Here is a 22,090-nt window from a genome sequence, read left to right on the forward strand (position 1 = left end):
TTAGTTCTTTGGATTTCACCCATGTCCTGGCAGAATCCCTTGAGACACATTCGTGAAAAGCTGCTGTTCACTGTTTACCCCACTTTTTTATTGATGTTACTGAGTCTTGTCCTAGCTACCTCCACACTTCTGTGTAGCTTTGGCAACCTGGAGCAGTAAATCTGGAGCAGTCCACATTTGCAGATCCCACACGAGCACATGTATTTACCTACACGTTAGGCATCAGAGGCCGCCATTGGTTCAAAAAGAACCCACTATATGTCTAAGTAGAAACACTCTCATTCCTCCAAAATAATGCCACGGCTGTTCAAACTGTGTTTGGTAAAGCAAGTTTCCAGTTTTCTTAGCGTAGCTTAAGAGCATCTATATTATATTAGTGTTTTTCTAAATATTGAAAAGAACATCAGTTTTCCCTAACATTAACATGAATAAAAACAAAAAATAGAGAGAAAAGCTGCTATAACTGCTCATTTCTTGAGTATCTTTGCCAAGCTGAGGGAAACTGACAAATATAGTTAAAAGAGTTATAGAAAAATAATTAAGAAGGTCAAACAGATAAGGAAAATATGAATTACATTCACTACATTACTGTACATACAATCTTTTCTCCAGATGTCTGCATATCTACAGGGTTAAATCCCTTCAAGATTTTTATACAGTTTATTAAAAAAGAGTTCAACTCATTTTAAAGCTTATTCGATTCCTCATCCTTAAGTTTAAGACAATAGTGCAGAGCAATGAGCAAAAAGAGTATATGTGCCCCGTGTTCAAACCGCTACTGAGAATAGCAGCCTTAAGCTCAGTGGACCATGACTCACCCTGCTGATGCTTTTCTTCCAACAGGCCATGAGTTCTGTGTCACTCCTGACAGACCAGGGTTACACCCCAGAGCCCTCTGATCTGGAAAAGCTGCTTGACATTGACTTCAAAGTCCACAGTCTTCTTCCTGCTGAGGAGTTTCACTCCCTGAAAAGCTCTTCTTCAGACCTGAGCATGTCCCAGGTATGGATGTATTGATGATTTCTGTCTGAGCAATGGGTTTAAAGTCATTCAGGCACCCCCCTCACACGCACACGCACACACACACACACACACACACACGCACCCACCCCCACACACGCACACACACAGACAAAATACCAACTACAGGTAGTTTGATTCAGGTTCTTGGTGCATCACAAATGCATTTGTGACAAATTGCAGCCATACAGATGTAAATATGTATGGCAAGTCGTTTAGCTCAAAAAGCAAAAGTTTGTTAAGTTGGGAAAAATGGCAAGACTTCTTAACTGTTCACAGTCATTCAAAACTATTTTGGTGACCAAGGCCAGTATTTAACCATGAGCAACAATTTTGAATGCTATTGTCATTTCTAAAGTCATTTTTTTCTTAAATTGCCACCATCTTAAAAATTGTTTTTGGACTACAATGATTCCCTCTTAAACATTGGTTTCTTGCTACTAGTAAAATAAATCTGTTTTTTTTTAACGGTTACATAACTTTGAAAGCTTCTTACATAAAATGAAATGCATTCCACATTTAAGTGTTCCGTATTTGATCAAATTAGAAAGTGGATGATCCCACACCTGTTGTAATTCTTGTTAAAAAAAAGACTGTCTTCACAGTAAATCTCTTTCAGAGCCATCATTCATTTCAGGTCAGGAGCTGTAAATCCTTTGGGAGATCATAAAAAGCAATCTGTTTTTGTTTTACAGTTACCTTTCTTCTTGGTAGTCGTTTAGGTTCATAACTGGAACCACTTGGACAGCAAATCGAGGAACGCACTGGTTTGCTCGCACATTCCAACCTCGAATAAACAGACACAAAAAAAATCCAAACTTTTTTTTTTACTTCCTTAAAAGGAGTTTTTCCCATTAATAACAAATCATATTTAAACTGTCTGGTTTCAGTCTTCTTTTCTATATTGAAACACATCCTTCTTCTGGGACAGCCAGAAAAGAGGTTTGCTTGATGGAGGGAGTTATTCACTTCACTTTTAAAGAAATAGCCAAACTCTCTGTTTATTTGTGTTTTTACATTTACATTTTTGTTTCAAGCAAATATCTTAAGCCAGAGAGAAGGTATAAACCTGCCCAAAATTGGCACCACTCAGGACTCTGTCACAAAGGGAGTCGGTTCTTTCATCACAGGCTTAATAACAGACTTGAAGGAGGGACAGGAAAAGTGCTGACTTCGGAAAACAGGAACATTTCTCTTTCCTTTTTCATTTGGATGTTCTATCATGAGACCACAGACAACAGTTTGGTGGTTGAAATCCCCGTAGAGAAAAACAGAAAACATTACGAGGATTCAAGACACACGTGACACAAAAAGACATCAGTTAGCAAAAATCAGCCTTTGAAAATCGTGTTTTTGGAGTTTTATACATGTTCTTGTGGCATTTTTTTCTCATCACGGAAGACATATATATAGATAATTAAGCTCAAACGTGCATTTTTTAGTATTTATTTATTCAAATCAGAAGCAGACGAAAAATGCTGCAGGTTTTATTTTATTTGATGGGTGACAAGAAGTTGGGGGCGGGCTTACTCCCCCTCAACAGTCCCACCCACAAATTTCTAATGAATTCCTGCCACTCTGCGGAGGCTATGTTGTTTTAGCCTATAGTAATGGCATAATCATCATTAAGAGACCACTTGGAACGCTTTTTTAAAGAGATCAAAAGATGATCAGAGCGGGATTTTTGTGTAAGATTTTAAAGTGTTTCTGTTTTTTTGCATCTGTGTGTTTAATGCATTCTACCAATGCAACTGCATGAAAGAAACAGCCGTTTTTGTTGAAAAAAACTGTCTAAGAGTTGAAAACATCAAAGTTAGAGTCATAACAGAAAAAGGGAGAAAGACACAGCAGGCCAGTTTAAAAAAAAAAATTCTTCAGACTTCAACTCATTTTCAGTGGACATTGTTGATATTGTGACTCTGAAAGCATTTCTTTTTTTTCATTTTCGAATCTCTCTTGTTTCTCAAACCTCAGCAAAAAATAAGCCTCTTCGTCATCGAAAACATCTGCTGGCATGAGGCAATTAATGTACAGCACACACCTCCTACTGCACCTCAGTGTGGTAATTACTGCACCACCCACAGCTTGAAGTGAGCTGACAGAATTCTGTCATGAGCTCCCTGGTGTCGATGACATATCCATGCATGTGCTCCACAATTAGGGGGAAGATGTTTCTTTTAAATGTGGTTTTTTGAGTGTAGCTTTAATAAAAACGAAATAACTAAGTTATGGTTTTCAGTCTCTGTTGCCTCCATTTCTTTCATAAATGGCTGGCCTTAATGTTTTTCCCTGTATTTGCATAGTAACTGCAATGTTTTGTTGTGCTTTTTTTTGTATTTGTCTTGTATTCAAGACTATGAAGTCACATCATGTGGTTGCTGATTAGCACCCGTAAATAAAACTACATCAATGGAGAGTGGAGAGACTCAGGCTCAGAACAACCTTTTGACCAGCACAATGTGGTCAGTGGTCAGTTTGTAAAGCTTATTTATTTGGCTTGGTTGTATAATTTGATCCATGGAAACGTTTTGTCATTCTGAAACCCTAGTTTGAAATGGGCAAGTGTACAGACATAAAAGCCAAACTTACACAGGTTTTTTGAGAAACAAACACAATTCTTATCTGATATTAAAACTGTGATGATGCATTTCTTTTATTTGTAACATCTTTTAAAGATTTTTCTGCTCACTGGAAAAAAAAATCATCTTTTGTTTAATTGTTAGGCTTTAAATTGAACTCTTGAAGCCGAATAAACCCCCTAAAATTGTCAATTACTGCTCATTTTGGGGCAATTTTAAAGTAGACTTATGACTTTCATTATATTTGGTATGCTGAATAGTCTGTCTGTGTTCACTCTGTGTCTGAGCAGCAGCAAAGTGAACTGAGTTTCAGAGTTCATGTTAGATAATGAACTTTAATGATTGTTTAGTGTTTAAGTTTGGTTTTAAAGTGATTTAGATTTGTAATTTAAACAGCATTAGTAAAAAGCAAATGTTCTGGAAAACCTGGAAGACACGTTGAAGCTGCAGGCAGTCCTTCTGCTAATTCCTTACTGTTGACATTTTAGAGATCATCTTAAACCCATAATCCATAAATGTTAGACGAAAAAACAAACTAATCAAATAATAGGCTTACAGTGATTGTTGTTGGGCTTTTAATAATTTGCCTTTGTATAGAAAGACTTTGATGCTATTTAAAATAAAAGTAGAACTACAACAGAGAAATGTAGGAAAAAACATGTTCATTTAATAAATGTTCTTTCAGTGAAAGCTACAGGCTTATCATGATAGAATAGAAGCATCACAATAAGAAAAAGAAATGGACAACATTAACCTTTGTGTAGCATTCCTTTGTCTTTTGACTACGGCCTGTTTCAGAACTGACAAGTTGCAGGACTTTTGGGAAATGAATCCCATCTTATTTTTGTTTGATCGGGATTCAAGCTTCCTAATATTCTTGGTTTTTCTTTGTCACGTTTTAAAGTTCAAAATGTTTCAAATGTTTTTATTTTTTTATGTTTGGTGAGATCTGGACTGCAGGCATCTAGAATGTGCTGAAGCCATGCTTTGTGGCCACACACGTTTTTAACATTTGGTGTCTATTTATCTTTTTGCTTTGCTGCTGCCATCACATTCAGGTTAGATTTTTAATGAAGTGCTAAATTGTCCCATTCTCAACATTTAAGTTTTTGACATTTTTATAGTCATAAAGTACAGTTTACAATGTTTTCTTTTTCACTAAAATTGTGTAATTCTTAGAGTAATAATCCTAATCGGAGAAGTAATGTAATCTTGGCATTACTAGTTTCATGATAGCTCTGCAGAGTGTTGCAATTGCTGTTTTCTCACAGCTTAAATGAAAAAAAACATTGGGCACCCCACCCTATAATTCCCTTGAGACTTGGTATGTTGTGTTGTTAGAAATGCCTTATTTACAACAACTGGGTTAGCTTGGAGGCATATTAATGTCTTTGGTTTGCATGAACAAAATCTGACTATTTTTTATCCAAGCATCCATCTATTGAGGAAAACAGCCCCCACAGGTCAGCCAAGAGACACAGTCCCTTCCTGTGTCTTTCCCAAAGGCCACCTCTTGGTGGAACATGCCAGGGAAACCTTTCCAGTTAAAGGTCCCGAGTCAAAACAAAAGAGACACCCAAGCCAATTCAATTAGCTTATCCTAATGTGGAAGCGTATCTAATAGGCTCAAACACAGGCTCCTCTTGGCAAACACACCCAGGAGGGAACCAGCCGTGTGAAAAGTCTTTGGTATGACCCTACAGTGGATTTGAACACACACCCTCTATGTCTCAGGGCAGGGCAGACCATCTACCACTAGTAAAAAAGCCTGAGCTTCAATGGGAGGCTGAATTGTACAGGCTAGAGATAGTTGGATTTGACTCCACCCTTAGTTTTGGCTCTTAAACCCAGCCTGGTGAACTAAATGGTCATGGCTTCAGTTTACGACCCCAACAGCAGTACAGAGTACCAGGCTTTTAAGGAGGGATACTGGAAAGTGGTCTGACCAGGGACTTCATTGTTCTACTGGGGGACTTTACTGCTCACATGGGCATTGACAGCGATACCTGAAAAGTTGTGCCTTTGGTCATGTGTCTTGGACACTCAGGTGAAGAGTGGTGAGGAGCTTTCAGACAGTAATCACCTGGTGGTGAATAACTGTTGCTTTCGGAGGGGCAAACTAATTGTAAGAGTCTGACTGAAGCCATTGTCATTGGGTCTTCAATCTGAAAAAGGTAGCAAGTGGGACTGTAAGCAATAAGTCAGAGTGGACAGTTTTATTCACCTCTGTCAACGCAATTGTTCAAGCTCTCTTAAGGTCTCTGTTGCATGTCGGCACGGTGGTGGTTGCCAGATGAAAGAGATACTATCAAGTACAAAATGTAGTCCAATCAAGCCTGGCTGACTTGCGGGACCCCTGAGGCCGCTGGCTAGTTGTGGGGTCCAAGCAGCATGCAGCACAAGTGCTGCAGAAGCAAAAACTTCAGTCTGGGAGGAGTTCAGGGAGGCTATAGAAGAGGACTATCAGTTGAGTTGTAAGACATTCTGGGAAACCAAAGTCTTCTTCCCATCCACTGAGGAAACAGAAACTGGGGACCCAAAAGTGGGCCAATCCATCACTCAATATGAAGTCAAAGCTTCTTGGTGGCAAGGCATAGGGGTGTGTGATGTCCGCCTTGAGTACCTTGTGTCTTTGTATCTTGTGGGGGTGTCTCAAGTAACTCTCTTGCAACATCTCGTAGAAGTTACAGTACCTCCAGACTGGCCGTGTCCTGTACAAATGCATCAACTTCAAAATAGGACATAAAAGATGATTCTAAATAAAATATCTTTTTATAAGCAAACAGCTAAAACTTTCTTCTAACATCAACAGATGTTAATGCTTTGACGTAGCATATGTCCCTGACCTGCGTCTCATAGTGGCAACAAACACGTTCTTGAGTTTCTGCTACCTGAGGAATTCATTTTTCTCGTGTTGGAAGAAATTGGTCAATTTTCTTGAGAATACCTTTGATAAATAGTATAATAAAGTTTGACAAAATATAGTTAATGAAGGTATGAGCACAGGCACAAAATGAAAATAAAAAACTAAACCCTCATATTTATCATGACATCAAGTCTAAACAGCTTATAATACAAAGTTCTAGTTTTGTTTTGCGACCAGTTTTCCAACGTTACTCCTAAGGAGTTTTATTTTCTTTAGTAGACCAGGGCAAATTTTTTACTCAGTGGAATGGACCAAACTAGTTTGACAGATTGGAACGTGTTACATTGTTTGTTTTTTAGCCCCTTAAAACTGAAGGGTATTTAATATATGCATAAAGTAATTATTCGGTGATCAACCTCTTTATGATTTTTGAGATTTTAGAAAATGAAAAAACACTGATTTGCCAATCAAGGATGCAAAGAAGCATTCACTTGACATTTAGTATTTGTCAAATGTTAAACTTATTTTACTAGAATGAAAAAAAGGGGTCAACATCAGGTGCTCGTTTTCCAACTTCTGTTTTGATTTTCTCTGTTGAAACTTTGACAAAGGTTTGAAACAAAACAAAAAAAGTTAAAATTTGTCCTTTTTAAAGAAGAGCATATGTCATTTGGGACAGAAAGTTCAAAAGGATGCCAATTTCTTTCCAAATCCAGATGTTTTTGATAAATATTGTCAATGGCCTTTTTTTGTTCAAGATCTTTTTTGCTCACATTTCTTTGTGTCTGTGTAACTCAAAAGCAAGCAATTCCTCTACTATCTACAGACATTTAGAGATATTTGGTTGCTTTATGGATCATAGATTTTCCGAGAACATGCAGGCGGGATAGATACCATATACCGGTTTCGCATTTAGTAAGTTTTTCTGAATCCAGGACACACCAGGAGGTTTTGATTTATGCATTAGTGATTGCTCCAGACCACCATCAGTTCAGAAAAAAACCTGCATATATAAAGTCCAGATGACCCACAGATAAATCTTCTAACACTTCAGGAATGTTCACAATCACTGAGTTGAAGCAATATCAGGATCTCTAGGTGGAAAAAAAAGTTTTGGATACAAACAGACGTCACATATGAAACATTCAACAAATGCACTAGAACTTTAAAGAAAATGAATCATGGTGTCAGACTATGTTTTTGTTTGCATCATTTTGTGTTTAAAAGTTGTCCGATGGTTTATACAGTAGTAGATATACAGCTGTGCTGTAGCAACCGTCTAAGAATCTGATGCATGAACACAGCTTGAAAAATGTCCACCTGCAGGACTTAGGAAGCACAGAGAGAAGGGGAGTTAGCTTCTGAGCAGCTTGCTTCTGTACTCGCATAGGGAGTGCTTGTGGCAAGGCATGCGGACAGGCCTTGGCAGGTAGCCTGGGTCCACGTGGCACAGCCAGAACTCCTGCTATAGTTCATATTTGGAGAAACGCAGAGTGAGAGCAACAGAAAAGAGGTCAGAAAGATAAAGGAACCCACACCACGGCATACTTGGCATGTAAATTGGCTTGTTTTTCATGACATCATTCACATTGTGTTGCCACAAAACATTATGCCTGTAAACACAGGAACAAAGCATTTACATCTACTGGCAAATAAAGTCTAAACAGTTTTGGAATAATCACTTCTAGCTTTGTTTTCCTCACAGTTCTCCAACATGACCCCAAAGCTGTTTTGTTTGCAGAAAAACTGACATTCTCTTTTAGGAATTAGGAGGGTCATTAGCAGCCAGGTGCAGTAAATCACGTGCACCCAAATAAATGATCTGCAGACAGACTTTCTCAATAAAAACAGATAAATACAAGTGGATAGGAGATTGGAATGGATCCTTCCATTTGGACCTGTATCAGCTTATTGGTAAACAGTGTTCTCAGAGGAAGCAGCTGTTGAAGACCATCTGTCTGGAAAAGATCAAGAGATCTCATCTAAACAATATAGTTTATCATTAGTCACAAAGATTTTACACAAGTGGGAAACAGTTACAACTTTTCTAAACCATATTTTCCAGAAAGTGGGTGTCCAAGCAGGTTCACCCCAAGTTCAGAAAAACACCCACAAACAAACTAAAATCTATTAACTTCCACAAACCAGGTTTGGGACTATAAGGCACCAATTGAAGCAAAGTCATAAATACTTCTCCTTTTCAAGCCACTTTTTAAGGGAAAACACCAATGTGTTATCAGACCAGCTGAGAGATATTCACTGTTCAGTGTCCAGGATATGCCACAGAACCTCTTCCTGGTTTGACGTGCCTGTAATCTCTCTCCTGAAAGGTGGCACCCTAACCAAAAGGGCTAACTACCTCATCTGTATCAACTAGGTCTGAAGATGTCCTGTTCCTAACTTGTAGAGGGCATTCATAAATGTTCCTTGTTTTTATAATATTACTACTACTATTACTACTACTACTACTACTACTACTATTACTACTACTAATTTTATTAATACAGATTGGTCTGAGTCAATTTGAGTCATCGTTTTTATGGCAACAACTCGCTAATCGGTTGTGAGCTTGTTGGAAGTCTACACCCTTATCACTGAAAGAGACCCAAGGGAATCTGTCAATCATATGTTTTGAAATTTCGAGGTGGGGGACAGCGGGAACCACTTGCTTTCATTGAAGCATCTGATTGGTCATTTTTTAACTTGAGTAAGTTGCAATAAAGAAAAAAATATCGTGATGAAAATAGAATTATCAATAACAGGTTAAAAAAAAGGATCAGATCATGAATAGAATTACTAAGTAATGGCTGTTTATTTCTCATTAGAAGTCTGTGGGATTTTGGCATCTTAGAGCCAGCAGGTACTTCCTGTTTGGAACACAGGGGGGGAGGGGTCATTCACTCCAGATCTAACATACAGTCAAACCCACATTGTCTGTCTGTCGTTTGACTAACGACTGGACTGTTTTTTTCTAATTGGCCAAAACCTTAAATTCCCATTTGTTAGCAAGACAGCTGCTTTCTGCTTCCATCCTGCAGGCAGTCAGCCCAGTGGAAGGCCATCCGATATGTCTCATTTGAGCTGAGTGCGGCTGAGCCTCGGGAATGAAGGTTTTGCCACCAGAAGCTTTTCAACAAGTCTTCTCCTAGGTTTCTGTCCTGGCTGGACCTCCCCTAACCACTGTGCAAAAATATACTTTTTTCCTCTAAAGTAAGATTTAATTTGAGTTGTCTGTGTTGCTCTAACAGTCTAGAGAAGTCTTTAAACTTTGTGCAGCAATTTGGGCTTGGTTGTGCATTTTTTGTTTCATTGACATGACATTTACAAAACTTCAATCTGTGTATTTGATCTTTGTGACATACAGCTTCTCTACAATTGCAACATGAACAATTTCATATTCTACATTGTTTGAAGAGAGCAGTAGAGGTTTTTACAAATGTTGACAATCCCTTGAATGAACTCTTAGGTAAGTTTTTCATGGTTTGTGAATGTTTTGAGTGACCAGCGTTCTCCAGCTGTCTCAGAACGTCATTGTTTTCTTCTGGCCTCATGTTGAACCTTTTGGAAAATTATTGACAACAGAAGCAGAGAACGTCCATGGGCCTGTTCAGAATATGAAACATTCCTTGCTGCCAAAAGATGCATTGATCTTTGATAGAAAAAACACTCAAAAGCATGTTACTCTTGTGTCTTTTATTTAGAATATATGAGGGTGGGTTTGGCTACATTTGAAGAGCAGAACTGAGCAAATTAGAACCATTATTATTATTATAAACTATTAAAAGTAGGCAAAGAGATATAATTTAATATTCTTTATTTTATGTTTCACACAAATTGTTAACTGCTAAAAACACAACAAATTACTTTGATATGATTGTTGTAAGTAAAAAGCATAATCTAAAAATTCTTTATCATTTTGAGTTTTTCTTGAATTCATTCCACGCTTTTAGTAGTTTTCTAAAAAAGTTGTATATATTTTTGTGATACTTTAGTTATTTTACCAACAACTTTTTCTTTGAGGATTATTTAAAATATATTTTTAAATACTTTTTTAAAAACTTTCAGAGGCTTTGTAAACCATATATCAAATTAAAAGCAGAATTCTGACAACACACGAATAAATGGCTAAGTGTACTTTATTAGTGCACTGAGTCTCATAATTTAGTATTTAAGACATGCTTTGCTTTGTTTTTGACCTAAGATGTGATCCCCAATGTAAAACTGCATCACCTCTTGATGCAGGACACTATAATAATTCTTTTTTTTGTATTTTAGTGCAAAAAATTGGACGTGAATTACCATTTCAAAGTATACTGTTGCAGTCACAGTTAAGATTTGACAACGTTTACATTGAAGTGACCCATAGTTGTTTTAAAAAGAAACCCTTTTTTTCTCTCTGAGTGTGTGCCACAACTCACCACACCATGTTGAGCTCTTCTTGCCAAACTGAATAATGATGCTGCTGCTTTGCATTCAGCGAATAGTTTTCCTGCTTTTGGAATTCATTATTTGTTGTGTTGAGGTTGACATTCATCTTCAGGTCAGCTGACTCACTGAGGGGCTTAATTGTGGATTGTCATTATCGGTGTGACGTTTGTTTTCAAAATTTCATTTCCTGCTTTCAGTTCACACTCATTTCTTTCATAGAATTTAAATGTTACCTGTACGCCACAGGCTGCAAAGCATAATTGATGAATCTAACATCTGGCCAAATTAAATTAAACAGAGATCAAAAACGTTCTCAGTCAATATGACTTTTCTTTGAATTGAGTTCTAAGAAAATGTTCTTTTTACTCAGATCGCAACAAAATCTTTCCAATTGCTGTTGAGTGAGATTTTTTTTTAAATGCTTCTCATACTTTGCGTCCATCACTTAGATCCCTACAGACTGGAGGACAGATGCCCAGACCAGCAAATATTTACTATAAAATCCACATGTCCATTTTCTGTACCCGCATTATTTCCACGACTTTGCAGCCTATAGTCGAGCGGTGCATAAACAAGAGGCTGGGTGCGACCGCTGTTTGATTTTTGTTTATAACAGTTATGCACCGTCACATTTCCAAACGCTCATTTGATACTTCATCAACGGACCGACACACTTTCATCTATGACACAAATTATGTTTGACTTGTTTTTTCAGAACCTCAGTGGAACAAAATCCAGGGCTTCGTGGCCTCCTTGTGATCCTGTGTCCCAGATGATTGCTGAGATCTGCATCAGCATGTCAGATTCTCCACAGAGCCAATTAGTAGCGCTCTGCTGATGTTCAGATAAACTTGAACCTGTCAGTTTAAGAGTTACTTGGCCTAAAAATAATCCTCTGACTGAAACTTATAGTACATTCTGAAGAAAAGAAGTTCAGATAAAGATGTGTAGTCAAGCGCCTCATGAAGTTTGTGCATTGAAAGCATCACGGTATTCATTGTGTTTCCCTGAGGGGAAAGTCTTTGCTACATCCTCACAAGCACTAGAACAAAAGCAGTGTGTCCCAGCTAGTCCATTAAGCTCCATTTAAATTAGACCTATAGATTTTTCATTTTAATTGCATAAATTTGAGGTAATTTGTAAAAATAAATAAGAATTATTAATAATTTTCTTATTATTGACAAATACTTTCTGAACTATTCTGCTGTAGGAGCAACATATAACAAAAAGTTATGTTTATTATGCATGTTGTCAAGATAAGAAAATATGATATAGAAAACTTTTTTTTTTTAATTGAAAAATAAGTTATTTGAAGTTAGCTCTTCCACATGCTCTCATGAGATTGGGTTACACCCCTCACATGTTAACATACATGTATGTGTACACAAATGCTGTAAATATATATAAACTGAGTCTGAATGTTTGACATCTTCTGGCCGATAAAATCAGGCAGACATCACACAGCTTGGAGTGGACGTCTTGCAGGGGCAGAGCTACAAGGGGACAAGGGGAGGCAGCTACCCCTACGGGAAAAAGCTTTGCCCCAAACTAATTTTTGAGTCAGTATTAGGATCATTGTTAAACTAAATGAAGAAACCACCAATACAAGCTTCTTTAAGCAGTAGTAATAGCACCTCAGTTAAAGAATTGCAGTTTTAACATTAATAACAAAACAATACCCCGCCCCCATGTAAAATGTTCTAGGTCTGCCATTGACTTCTTGTGCTTCTGCTCTAACAAAAGCAGAAGTAAAGTGAAGACGTTTGGAATTGTAAAATTGACTGTAATCATTTTGGGTGTGGATATGTTTCTATTTGTCAAATGTAAGAAATAAACCAACGTTTCTTGAGTGTGATCATGGACCAGCTGGGAATTCTTCCTGAAATATATTAGGTGATGTAAAAACACCAGCTGGGGTTTTGTCTTTAATCATTCTGGCGTTGGATGTCTTTTAGACGTTTGGGAAAAAAAACATCATTTGTTTTTAGCTGTAGAAAAGTCCTTTATTATATTTTAATAGTACAAACAAAAAACATGTCAATTTCAATGCAAAATAGGTATTGCATCATTGTTCAGTTTTTGCCCCCAAAACAAGCAATTTATGACAGACTCAAAAGGTTTTGAATGCAACGGTCACTTATAATATATCACTAAATTTTAAATTATATTTTCAATGTTAATAATATTGTAGAATTATTCTAAACGGCATTTTAGAACTATATCTTTAGGATGTGAATGCTTACTCTTAACCGACTGGTACAGTCATTGCTTAATTGTTTTGGGCTAAGGTAATAAAAGAAAAAACAATGTATTTTATAAGTTTAGATAAATTTGCTCTTTGCAAAGACTGTGGGCTTTCCCTTTGCACTTAGCTTGATTTGGAAGGTGTTAGTTTAGTCCATCAGAATGGTCAGTGGCACTTTTGTTTATTGTTAAACCTTGCAGACACTTTAAAGTTTTCAGCCAGTAGTTTATAAAAAATGGAGCAGTTGTCGTTTCAAAATGAAATAAACCCTTTCTTCCAAAGATTGAAGGCGTTTTTTAAACACACATTTAGCGGTGCGAGGTTGGTTGTAAAACTACACTTTAATTTTTATTTTTCCCGGTTGAAAAAGGGGTGTTTTTTTGATGCATGACAGCAGTCTGATCTCTGACTTTTGTAGTCTGGGATGAGTAAGTCTAAACCAAAAGGCTTTTGAGACAACCACTTTAAAGAAGCCTCAAAGAGAAGCTGTCATTATTTTAGTGTAGGCAGATGGAGGCCCCTGTTAGGTGAGGCCACACACATGAGATTTTGCAGGGATTTTTGTTTTTGCCAAGATTTATAGATGGATTTGACAGTCGGTTGGTGTAAATGTAACATGAGCTGAGCTGGGTTGCATGGTCTGATTTTTAGTAAAGTTAAAAATGTCTAGTCCTCTGCATATTTTAATGATCTCTCCTGCCTTAACTCGGATTACTCGCTACCATAAAAATGTCATAACTGGTTTAGAAGCTCTGTATTTTAGATGATGAATCATTTAGTACCATTTTGTTTTTTTAGTTTCTGTAGACGTGTCATAAATTCATGTAATATTTGGGAAATTTTTCTGGTGAAATAATTAAATATGTCGACAGCTCCTGTTTGGAGTTTTGGGGGACCACATGACCTTGATTCTCATTCACAAAAGTTTTTCCTTTATATAATCATAGAATTAAAGCTGATCATCCTTTTTATTATATTCAGCACTAATTAGAAACGTTCCTTTATTGTGACTTCAGTTTTATCAAAACATCCAGTTTGATACTGTACATAAAAGATGGGTGTAACTACCATGTCATCACCCATGACTCTTAAGTTTTAAGGGTGTGGTTTTTTATTTATTGCATTTAGTGCTTTTGTTCTTGGGATCTTTGGAGCTAAAAGTGGGCATATTTGCAAGAAAATGGAAGCATCTTCAAATCTGCAGCAACTCTTCCAACATCAATGATCAACTTCCCATGTTTTGTCCAAACTATAGCTGTGGTTACATGTGCATGTCTTTGACCGGATAAAAGATCGGATTAGAATTGAACTGTGTACATTGACCCGGAAAAACGTTATCTCATTTTAACAAATGATTACATATGCCTCACATTGAACTGGAATAAATCATTTTGACGTGCGCAGAATTACCGGAAAGAAGCGTGGAAGAAGAAATAGCGAGTTCCGTTGTAAACAAACAAAACTCCAGCATAGAGTGAGATGATCTTTTAAACATGCTTTTATTATTGTTATTATTATTATTAATTGCCTCTTCACTTATAATTTTCTATGTATGTGCGGCCAGTGCTTTATTTTTTGCCGCACGGACCCGGAAGAAGGCTTAGGATTAGGTTAATACATGCCAACAACATTTAGTAATTAAAATCCATGCAGATTGTTCTTTGCTCTGGTCCTGTTTGCGCTCCAAAACCTTCTCTGGAGCAGCACACCATCTATGCATGATGTAAAAGGCAGAGCAGTAATGACCCACAATTGGAACAAATTATTTACATGCACCACGATCGGACCAACAATCGGCACAACCCACCTATCTTGATCGGAAGGAAATTTGAATCCGAATTAGTCTGATCGGGATAGAGAATTCCGAACGGTATGTTAACATGACACATTTTTGATCTGATCAAGCATTTATTCCGATTACTTTTGTCCATGTAACTGCAGCTGATGATTCTGTTCATAGTTTGCAATTGAATCCCGCCAAAAACAGCTTAAAGGCCCATTCCAAAATCATGTTTTTGGTGTCTTTAACATGTTTTGCAAAAAAATTTCATTGATGGAGGAGATATATAAAGGAAATTAAGAAAAAAAAAACAAATCCACAGCAACAGCCTAGTGCAGTTCCTTGTTAAATGTATGCCATTAGGAAATTAAGGCAGTCCTATTCATGGTTTGGGTTAACCCATATGCAATAGCTGGAGTCCATGTTTGTTGAATCTCTCTTAATTCTTTTCTTGCTCGACAGCAAATGAAAGGAAGATGGTTGTACTCGAATGTTACCAGGACTCTCAGAGGCTCTGGCTCAGAGGTCACATTCTGTAAGGGCTCCAAAAACGTTTCCAGAAAAAGCTATTAAGTTATAAATGAAAGAATTTTTGTCAGAGTTGAATCCAAACAGATATTGATTTTACTGGCTTCCATCTTCAAATCTAAAACATTTTAATCAGATTTAACTCTACCAAGTTCCAAGAAAAAAATACCTTTTTTTTTTGTCATTCAAAAAGACAAACTTCTCAGTTACATATACAGAACTTTATCACACCTACTGACCTAATTCCAGATTCGGCTATAAATTATTTTTTTTGGTTTTGTTTCAGTTACTTGTAAGTAGGTTAACTTTAGCTGAGTTTATTTCTCAGGAAGAGTGCATCTGGTTTTACTCTGGGCTCTCTGTTCAAATTAAATGAGAAAGGTTCAGTTTAAAAAACAACAACATCCAAGTTGAGTTTTAAAGAAATGGAAAACTGTACATAAAAAAATTAATTGTAGTGAGCTGATCTTGTTTTATCCTAATTTAAATGTTTCAAAGACACAGCCATGAGCTAAACGCTGCTTTGAAAGTGCACCCATGTGAAATGAGGCCTTTCCTGTGAGAACCAATCAAGTGTATTGTGTCAGGCCAACAGCTCCAAGGCTGGCTGGAAGTGGGATGGAGACCGGCAGCCCGGAGAAAAGGTCCTGCAGGATATAAAGGAGAGGAGAGAGCAGAAGAGGCGGCTCCTAGAGATTGAACAGCAGCTGGAGACCTTGGACCGCAGCCAACAAATGACTGTGAGTATAAAGCAGCTTTATGCACTCGTCCATAAGGAAGCATGAAATGACATTCAAACTTTATAACTATACAGATAATTGTTGTAAAACTGGATTTGTTCTTGGTAACTCTCAAACCAGAAAGATGAAGCGACATAAAGAGCTTCATCTCTCTGTGGAGTCATTTTCCCCTTCTCCATCTTTCTCCTCCTCCGCAGTTTACAAGAGGGTTGAAGGTCATCACTGATAGGTTTATTTCCCCTGCTTTAAATTTCTCCTTGACTCAATGTCCACCCTCCAATGTTCTGGAGAAGCCCTGTCTGATTTTAGGAGAGTCTGCAGAGTTACAACCAGAGGACTTCTTCTCTAAAGCCTGTAGCTAAAGACCCAAAACAAGAATGTCGCTGGAACAAAGGCAGAAACCAATCCTGATTTCTGCTGCCTCCCATATTTATGACTTTACATTTTTTATGTAACGACACAAAAGCAATGGTGATAAATTTATAGAATTGACTTAGGGTAAGCACTTCCATGCTGGCCTCAGTGGAATGCAGTTCCAACTGTGTTTTCCTTCAGAAACAGATGAGGACTTACATGCTGCCTACTTGCCAGATTTAAATAAAATGTTTTTTGTCTCCCACCAGCACTGTGGTAAAGTATACAGCTGTTAGCCACACCCTGACTTAAAAGGAAGCATGCTCAGGAACCATTCCTGGGACATTATTTGGGGCTTATTAGCTTTGAGAAAGCTGTTCTCTTAAGCTGATCAAAAAAGAAAAAAAAAAAACATCAAACCTAGCAGTCTCTCGGCTGCTGCGGCTGTTGTGCAGTCCCAGCATTGATGAGTTTTTAGCTGAAGATTGAAGCAACTGTGTGACTTCAGCACACTCACAGTATATATTCTTACTGCCAGCAGGCTTTTTTGTGTGGTTTGAAAAGATTTATTAGCATAGGATTTGTCTGGAAGGGCATTCTTAACCCGCTTCAGTATCCTCATAAAGCTAATATGTAAAAGAGTCATAACTCAAACATCACTGCTGTTCATTTCTGCAACACAAGTGTCTATAGTGTGAGAAGTTTCCTTGCCAGTTTGAGGAAAAGAAGCAATACTAGACTAAAATAAACACTTGAAGAAAATCGTGTTTTGGTGTTTTTAACATGTTCTTTTGGAATTTTTCTGATAAGGAAAATTAATCTTAAATTGTATTTCTGAGTATTTCTTTATTTACTTTGTTATGAATCATGAGCAGATAAAACAAAACTTCTAAAAGGATCATATTACGTAGAAAATACGTTGGGCGTGCCACGAACTCCTTGCTCCTTGCCAGATCCATGTACGTCTTTGTTTTCCTTCGTTTTTCGAGCTGACATGTGGCTCAAAACTGTAGGGCTGGATTGCTCTGGTTTTGCTGAAGTTGCACCTGTAATGTTAGGTTGGGAGTGTGAGAGGTGTAAGCCAGCGGGAACAGAGAGCTCTCAGCAATGGGGAGGGGAAAGGGGTTAGTTGTGCTAACCATCCCGCCTCAGAGGTGAACTCCTGCGGCTCTGCAGAAACTAGGTCCTAGAAAACGACACAAGTATTTTGATTTTGGCTAAAAACGGCATAACCATCATTAAAAGAGCACATAGTACACTTTAAAAATAGATCAAAAGATGATTTGAGTGGAATTTAAAGTACAATAATTATGACTAAATTATTAAACTTTGGTGACATTTCATAAATCACAGATTCCTTAATAAAAAAAATGGTCCTAGATGTTAGTTCTCACCACTTCAGAGGTGTTTTCTTTAAACTGTCCCACTCTGGTTTTAAACATTTTTTAATTATACCCATTTCTTTTAAAGCAAACTTACATTTCCTGTTTTTGTGTCATGTCTTCCGGCCTGAGTTTGTTGCTGTAATAAACACGTTTTTAGACCTCTACAGGACTTCTTTTTCAGAAAGGAGACTACCGGTACAAGTCATGCATTTTTATGGTGTTATTGGAGAATTATGGTGCTACAGTTGGCAACTCACCATGTCCCAACACTCACCGCAGAGAGTAGCAGGTTAGCCCACACATGAAACACTGCGTTCATGCTCCCAGCTGCAGATGGAGGGCAGAGCAGAACTTCATGCTCCACTTGTGTCAATGTTACAGACATCTAATAACAAATGCCCCAAAATGATTGCAGTGTCCCTGCCTCAACAATGATGAATTGCAGAGAAAATTTAGGGAGAACTTAAAAGAATATAATTGCTGACTAAAACTCTGATGCTGATTTTCCTGCAGCCTCATTTCTCTCTTGGGATTTTTCATGGGAAGGGCAATCCCTACTTTTACTTTAGATGAAGCTATTCCTGCAGGGCTGTCTTGTTCTTATTACCCCAGCTCCATCAGTCAAACTTCTTTTTGCGTTAGCATTTCTAACTGCCGTGCGCAAAGATGACATGGAATTATTAGGATTAAATGAAAGCTTCACAAAAATCGATAGAAAAGCATCATGATTTATTTGTAACGGCACACAAGAGCCTTCTGTCATACTGGTAGTTTATAGTTTACAGTAGTTTAATTGTTTCATAGAAAAACTTTTTCCCTGCTGTTTTCATAACCTTTTGTATTTTGTTCTTTACATTTGACTGGCTTTTTGCCAAAGCTTGTCATCTTTACTTCACCTGCATTTGATCTCTTGGCAGGGATGGTTCAAAGAGAGGTTCCTCAGAAACCCCCTCTGGTTCTTCCCTGACATTTCATACAGCGATTGCCATCTAGAACAAAGGGGAGCTTACACTAATTGTACCTGCTGTTATTGATATTATATTTTGTATAAGTGAACCGGCAGCTGCAAATCTTTTTTTGTGTAGCCTCACGTGTGGCTCTAAACTGATATTGTGAAATCAATGAGGCCTTAAGGGCATGGAATGGCTTCTACATCCCACATGCAGTCACGCACCCTTTTCTGTTCGCCTGATGAAGGCATCAAAACTCTCAGCAGCAAATCAGTGGGTGACCTCATAACGCCTTACTCCAAAACGTGATACATCACTCAATAATTTATGAAATCATGCAGAAACATGAGGACGGCTGAAGTCATTTATGCCCTTTCCTGTGCTGTCAAATGAAGTTTTGTTGCGATGATTCACAAAAGCAGCTCCTCTTTATTCAGAGCAGATTAGGCTTCTTTGTCTGTGATACTGAGGGTTGTGTCTTAAGTCAGATCTTTAAAATCCAGAACTGACCTGGTCCAACAACATTAATGTGAGTGGACAGGAGCACACAATGAACTATGCACAGGTGGTGCTCAGTTGCAAAGTTTGCTTCTATCAGATTCCTCATCTGGGGGGACACTGATACGGAAGAATGACTAAGAACTTTAATCTGTAGAGCGGTCGGAAGATCCCATTTGTGTTGAAGTGTCGTAGGGCAAGACACCTTATCCCAGCTAGCTCCTGGTGGTTACCAGTGATGTGCGGTCAGGTGAGGCAAGTGAGGCTCGGCCTCACCTGTCATCGTGATAAAATAGAAAAAAGTACATTAAGTAAATATTATTTTCCACTGATCCATGTAAAAGATGCATTTTCAGTTTACTCGACACATTTTCCACAGTTTCTGAGGTTAAAATCCCTGAATTTGAGTGTTGCACGATCACAGATCGCAGAAACTCTGGGTTAGGCTCCGGAGGCAGTGTCTCCCCAGCCATCAACCTCACCGCACCTCAGTGGTAGTTACTCATCATTGTGTGAATGTGTGAATGTGCACACATAAATATGGCTGTAACTATAATACTGCGTTCACAATGAATACAATTTACAAATTTAGGTCCGCCGCCTCTCTTTTGACGTGTGTCATCACTATATGGCAGCATTGAATGAATATCTGTATATCTCACATATGGTCAATGAACGGAAGACACGGAAAGCGGTTATTTCTTTTGATAAGCTCTAAAAAGGAATTTGTAATCATGTCTCCGTGTCTGGGTTCATGAGATCATTCAGTGTCTCCCAATACTGTGAGGTTCACCATCCACTGCAGGAGCTGCGTCTTAAGTTTCTGTCTCTGTGACCCAGTTTGACGTCTTGTATCCCGCAGCAGTCTGAGGAGGAAAAAAATTAAAAACAAGAATGAATTAGATGACCTTTTTATTTATTGTCTTGTTGCAAATAGAAACATTTTTATAAAGTTGATGAGCAGAATTATCATTCTCCTTCATTTTGGAGAACCCCCGTCGATCACATCATCAACACATCACTGTGTCATGGTGCCTCTGTCAGTCTCCTCTCCCTCCCCTCTCTGCTTGGCTCCTGATGTGACACAGCTGAGACCACTTACCTCATCTCACCGCCTGCCTTCATAAGAAGCTCCAGGACCAGTATTCTTCGCCAGTTCGTTGCCCCTGATGGAATCCATAGCCACGAGTGGTCGCCTGAGCCTGCATCGGTCTGGAACCTCAGCTAGTCTACTTCACCCGGTCACACCACAAGCCTCTGCCGATTCTCCTCACGAGCCTCCACCGATTCTGCCGTTCGTCAGATCCTGCAGACGAATCCACCAGTGACGCCACGAGCCTACAGGAACCGTCTCCCTCGTCGTGGACACCTCTGAGTCTGCTGCCATTCATACTTACCTGATTATTAAATCCATCCGCTACTCACGCCCGTTCTCTCCTGTGTCTTCTTCCGGGTTGCAGCATCTGGGTCTATATTGTTCTGTAGCTATGACACACCGTTTCTGATTGGTTGATGCCACACGTCTTCTTTGCCAAAGTTCAGATATTTGAACTCTAAAAACATTGCAAGGCCATGCTTGGACTGCTTCCCTCCTACATTGGAGATTTACTAACGAGGAGAAATGTTGATTCATATTCATTGCGTTCAAATGATCAACTGTTGCTCAGTGTTCCATTTGTCCGCACAAAACTGGGAAAAAGATCTTTTTCTCACGCTGCTCCCACTTCATGGAACACACTGCAAAAAACCTGGAAGCTCCCTGAACTTATCTTTTTAAATGATTTTAAAGCCAGACTGAGAGCACTTGAGGTCAACTCCTTTGAATGTAACTGTTTTTATAATTGAAATTGTAATTGTATTTGTTGTCTGTGTTTGTAACTTTTTGCTGCCTCTTGGCCAGGACTCCCTTGTAAAAGAGGTTTTTAATCTCAATGGGACTTTCCTGGTTAAATAAAGGTTAAATAAATAAATAAAATAAATAAATTGCGTCCAAAACATGTTACAGAACCTCTGATCATGTATGTACATTGACTTAACATTGAAAGGGGCGACAGTGGCTCAGGTGGTTGAGCGGGTCGTCCAATGATCGAAGGGTTGGCGGTTCGATCCCCACTCCCACCAGCCAAAATGTCATTGTGTCCTTGGGCAAGACACTTCACCCTCCTTGCCTCCAGTGTGGCTCCACTGGTGTGTGAATGTGTATGAATGATCCCGGTGATGGTCAGAGGGGCCGTAGGCGCGAACTGGCAGCCACACCTCTGTCAGTCTGCCCCAGGGCAGCTGTGGCTACAACCGTAGCTTACCATCACCAAGTATGAATGAGGAGTGAATGAATAATGGACATAATGTAAGCGCTTTGGGTGTCTTGAAAAGCGCAGATAAATCCAATCCATTATTATTATTAAACTATCGCCCCTTAAGCCTAAAGTGCTTTGGACCTTTAAGAAAAGCGCTATATAAGTATACACCATTTACCTTTAATTTCATTTAAAAAAATCCAGAACATATAAACACAAGGTAACTGCACTAGTTTCTTGATTTTTGGATTTTATCCACTCTGCTGTTAACGCAAAAAGTTTAAAAGACAGGACAAAAAAGCAAAGAAAGGACGATTCCTTGAGGTATTAGTCGTTCACAGTGCAGCTTCAACTCCTCTCCCTCAGCAGTTTCACAACTGCGTTCACTTGGAAGAATTCAGTAATCAAACCGACTTGGAT

The 22,090-nt window shown here is 38.4% G+C and overlaps 1 protein-coding gene across 2 annotated transcripts in view; it reads left to right on the top strand.

Moving 5' to 3' along the window:
* fsip1 (fibrous sheath interacting protein 1) overlaps window positions 1–22,090 on the top strand; it is a 30,968-nt gene that overhangs the window by 3,370 nt on the left and 5,508 nt on the right. Inside the window, exons 8-10 of one of the 2 annotated variants that reach the window (XM_020713380.2) lie at window positions 844–1,002; window positions 16,034–16,186; window positions 16,384–17,229. In XM_020713380.2, the coding sequence (XP_020569039.1) occupies window positions 844–1,002; window positions 16,034–16,186; window positions 16,384–16,548 (477 nt within the window). In that variant the 3' untranslated portion in view covers window positions 16,549–17,229. Of the gene's footprint in view, window positions 1–843; window positions 1,003–16,033; window positions 16,187–16,383; window positions 17,230–22,090 lie in introns of those variants that run through there. The other variant, XM_004082597.3, reaches the window with a different exon arrangement.

This window comes from Oryzias latipes, chromosome 22, assembly GCF_002234675.1.
Source record: "Oryzias latipes chromosome 22, ASM223467v1".
Taxonomy (NCBI): Eukaryota; Metazoa; Chordata; class Actinopteri; order Beloniformes; family Adrianichthyidae; genus Oryzias; species Oryzias latipes.